At 43.5% G+C, this 5,000-nt stretch overlaps 1 protein-coding gene across 1 annotated transcript in view; it reads left to right on the top strand.

The window, feature by feature from the left end:
• The window catches only part of LOC115114042 (collagen alpha-1(XI) chain-like), a 193,322-nt gene that overhangs the window by 106,761 nt on the left and 81,561 nt on the right, over positions 1 to 5,000 (top strand). Inside the window, exons 21-22 of the mRNA XM_065013638.1 lie at positions 1,188 to 1,241; positions 2,045 to 2,089. Of these exons, the coding sequence (XP_064869710.1) occupies positions 1,188 to 1,241; positions 2,045 to 2,089 (99 nt within the window). The remainder of the gene's footprint in view (positions 1 to 1,187; positions 1,242 to 2,044; positions 2,090 to 5,000) is intronic.

A 5,000-nucleotide genomic window follows, 5' to 3' on the forward strand; every position in this document is an offset into this window, starting at 1 on the left:
TCTCCTCACAGAAAATACGACAGACGGAGTGGGAGTGGCTAATATCTCCTCACAGAAAATACGACAGCTTGAGAAGTAGCTCTTCTCACGTTACCGCTGAGAAATGTGTTGTGTCTGTATCCCAAATGGCAGCCTATTCCCTATGGGCTCTGGTCAAAAGTAGTGCACTATGTAGGGGATAGGGTCCCATAGGGCTCTGGTAAAAAGTAGTGCACTATGTAGGGAATAGGGTCCCATAGGGCTCTGGTCAAAAGTAGTGCACTATGTAGGGGATACGGTGCTATTTGGGATGTCTCCATGGACACATTCTCCTGCTGACTGTGTTCATATTGACCAGCGTTTCCCAAACTCGAATCATCGGGACCCCAAGTGAGGTGCACGTTTTGTTTTTGTTGCCCTAACACTACACAGCTACATTGAATAAGTTTATTATTTAAATCAGCTGTGTAGTTCTAGGGCAAAAACAAACCCTTTATGGTCACGAGGGCTGAGTTTGAGAACTCCTGAGTACCATAGTAGAGGGGTAACAGGGAAAATGGTTGGTTAATGTTTGGTCTAATTGGCCTGTGTCACTGTTTCTCCATCCCTGTGGACCCATTTTTGTAACCAGATATATTTTTTTAGATATTATTTTTCTCACACACAAATGTCCAAAAAGAAGGAATAGACGGAAAGCTGAAACATTTATCCTCCCGACCGACTGTTGAGTACCTTTAGTTACCACATTTGTCCACATGAGGTCAGTGTTTCTCCAATTTATCTAGGCTTTGGTAGACAACACTACGTTATACTAGCACCGCTGCTATCTCATAGTACCTGAATGACTAGGCTACCGTCTTACTCTGGCATTAAAACACATCTCACGTGACAGAGTCTAGTGTAAGTACTGTAGCTTTTCGATACTCAATACAGTGGCCTGAATGAACACACAACTCATATCACAAAGACTAGTCGGTTACTGGGTCAGATACTGGGTCAGTTACTGGGTCAGATACTGGGTTGGTTAATGGGTCAGATACTGGGTTGGTTACTGGGTCAGATACTGGGTTGGTTACTGGGTTGGTTGGTTACTGGGTCAGATACTGGGTTGGTTACTGGGTCAGATACTGGGTTGGTTACTGGGTCAGTTTTAAACAACATGTTTATGTTTGTGTTTTTGTCTTACTTAATGTTTTTCTATCATACAGGGACCTAGAGGTCTGCTTGGCCCTAGGGGATCACCAGGGACTGGTGGACAACGTGTATGTATACAGTACCTCTACAATACTACCATGATACTACTATGATACTACTATGATACTACCATGATACTACTATGATACTAACGTGATACTACCATGATACTACTATGATACTACTATGATACTACCATGATACTACTATGATACTACTATGATACTACTATGATACTACTATGATACTACCATGATACTACTATGATACTACCATGATACTACTATGATACTAATGTGATACTACCATGATACTAACGTGATACTAACGTGATACTACCATTATACTACTATGATACTAACGTGATACTACCATTATACCACTATGATACTACTATCATACTACCATGATACTACTATGATACTACCATGATACTACTATGATACTACCATGATACTACTATGATACTACCATGATACTACTATGATACTAACGTGATACTACCATTATACCACTATGATACTAACGTGATACTACCATGCTACTACTATGAAACTACCATGATGCTACCACGATACTAACATGATGCTACCATGATACTACCATGATACCTCCATGATGCTACCATGATGCTACCATGATACTACTGCAATACACTTAATGCTGCAAAACTATACAGACAGTGTATATACCAGTACCTCTATAATACTGTAATACTAACGCAATACTACTATGTACTGGAAATGCTGTACAACTATACAGACGGCCTGAATGCATCAGTACCTCTATAATACTGCAATACTACTGCAATACCATTACTACTGCAAAAGTATACTTCATGTATTGATAATGCATTAAATGTTGTTCACAGGGTCTCGCTGGACTGGATGGCCAAGCTGGTCCCAAAGGAAACCAGGTAAGAAAGTATATCTGGTTATACCTGTAACATCGCAAGACACTCAGTCCTCTACCACACAACGATCCTGTCACTACAGATCACTGGGGGGAGAGTGAATACACCAAAAACAGGGCCTCTCATTCCAGTCTAGAGCAGCACTTCAATTCACTGACCCGACTGATCTGACTGATCTGACTGACCTGACTCACCTGACCTGACTGACCTGACTGATCTGACTGATCTGACCTGACTGATCTGACTGATCTGACTGACTTGACTGACATTACATTACATTTACATTTAAGTCATTTAGCAGACGCTCTTATCCAGAGCGACTTACAAATTGGTGCATTCACCTTATGACCTCCAGTGGAACAGTAGTGCATCTAAATCTTTTCAGGGGAAGGGGGGGTGAGAGGGATTACTTTATCCTATCCTAGGTATTCCTTAAAGAGGTGGGGTTTCAGGTGTCTCCGGAAGGTGGTGATTGACTCCGCTGTCCTGGCGTCGTGAGGGAGTTTGTTCCACCATTGGGGGGCCAGAGCAGCGAACAGTTTTGACTGGGCTGAGCGGGAACTGTACTTCCTCAGTGGTAGGGAGGCGAGAGGCCAGAGGTGGATGAACTGCCCTTGTTTGGGTGTAGGGCCTGATCAGAGCCTGGAGGTACTGAGGTGCCATTCCCCTCACAGCTCCGTAGGCAAGCACCATGGTGGACTGACCTGACTGATCTGACTGTCTTGACTGACCTGACTGATCTGACTAACCCAACTGACTTGACTGACCTGACTGACCTGACTGATCTGACTGTCTTGACTGACCTGACTGATCTGACTAACCCAACTGATCTGACTGACTTGACTGACCTTACTGTCTTGACTGACCTGACTGACCTGACTGTCTTGGCTGACCTGACTGACCTGACTGATCTGACTGACCTGACTGTCTTGACTGACCTGACTGACCTGACTGACTTGACTGACCTGACTGAGCTGACTGACCTGACTGTCTTGACTGACCTGACTGATCTGACTGACCTGAATAACTTGACCTGACTGACTTGACTGACCTGACTGAGCTGACTGACCTGACTGACCTGACTGACTTGACTGACCTTACTGAAACCACGTGGGCCCATTGGGAGCGTCCACCGTGGCTCTCAACCTTACCCTTCAGACCAGTAGCCATGTGGTTTTAGCCAGAGGGTCAGGTCATATTCCTCCCAGCTTGTGATTGGTCACCTGTAACCTTTGACCTGGCAGCAGTGGAGGACAGAGGTCAGACGACAGACTAGTGACTCATTGGGGGTCTGCAGTATAAAATGCCTTCCTATTCACGACATAGTGCACAACGTCTGCACTATACAGGGGTTAGGGTGCTATTTAGGACCTCTCCCCAGTCTACCAGGATCCCACACGGCCCACTTCACCGTTTGTCAATACACTTCTATGGAAAACCCAGGACAGTGAACATGTTTGTTGTCGTCCTTAGACATAAGCATAACATACTATGGGCCCTTGTCAAGAGTAGTGCACTACATAGAGAATAGGGTTCCATAGGACTCTAGTCTAAAGTAGTGCACTATATAGGGAATAGGGTTCCATGGGACTCTGGTCTAAAGTAGTGCACTATATAGGGAATAGGGTTCCATAGGACTCTGGTCTAAAGTAGTGCACTATATAGGGAATAGGGTTCCATAGGACTCTGGTCTAAAGTAGTGCACTATATAGGGAATAGGGTTCCATGGGACTCTAGTGTAAAGTAGTGCACTATATAGGGAATAGGGTTCCATAGGATTCTGGTCTAAAGTAGTGCACTACATAGGGAATAGGGTTCCATGGGATTCTGGTCTAAAGTAGTGCACTACATAGGGAATAGGGTTCCATAGGATTCTGGTCTAAAGTAGTGCACTATATAGGGAATAGGGTCCCATTTGGGACGTATCCCATGACTCAGTTTACTGTAAAAGGAACCCCTCCCTCAGTCTCTCCAACTGAACTCCCCTGAATTAGGCCTTTTTGTTACGTTACGTACACAGCTTGTGTTTTTCTAAATCTGTCTTAACAAACAATTGAAAGCAGAACACACACCCTACAAAACACCCACAACATCCCCAAGGCATCCTTTCATCTGTATCAATATTTATTATTGTTTGTTCCGCTATGGTCTCAGTGGGGATGTGATCTAACACAGTCTCAAGGCCAGATCTAGTACTCCTAAGCCGTTCCCAGATGACTCTCTGCTCTGCAGCCGTTGTTTGGAGAGGACGCTGTTTCACAACGCTGACTCTCAGAGTACAAAAAAAAAAGTCAAATCAGTTCAAGTCTTAGATCTTCAGCGCCACTCAATCAAACATGGTATCAGGAAGTTGCCAATGCCAGGGGACACAACAACATTTTTGTTCCACGCAGTGAGTCAAACAGCATAAATACACTTTTAGTGTAAACTAGTAGAACCGTCTTGTGATAAATGCAACAGCTTGAGACTGGCATCTATTATTCTCTAGGAAGAGAGTTCTAGAGAGTTGTAGAGCATTATAGAGTGGTATAGAGAGTTGTAGAACGTTATAGGTCACAGAGAGTTAAAGAGCATTATAGAGGTATAGAGCGTTATAGAGCGCTATAGAGAGTTATAGAGAGTTATAGAGAGTTATAGAGCGTTATAGAGTGTTATAGAGTGTTATAGAGAGCTATAGAGCGGTATAGAGCATTATAGAGAGTTATAGAGCATTATAGAGGTATAGAGTGTTATAGAGCGCTATAGAGAGTTACAGAGAGTTATAGAGGTATAGAGCGTTATACAGCGCTATAGAGAGTTATAGAGAGTTATAGAGCGTTATAGAGTGTTATAGAGAGCTATAGAGCGGTATAGAGAGATATAGAGTGGTATAGAGAGCTATAGAGCGGTATAGAGCATTATAGAGCGCTATAGA

The sequence above is a fragment of the Oncorhynchus nerka genome, linkage group LG9b (genome assembly GCF_034236695.1).
Source record: "Oncorhynchus nerka isolate Pitt River linkage group LG9b, Oner_Uvic_2.0, whole genome shotgun sequence".
NCBI lineage: Eukaryota > Metazoa > Chordata > Actinopteri > Salmoniformes > Salmonidae > Oncorhynchus > Oncorhynchus nerka.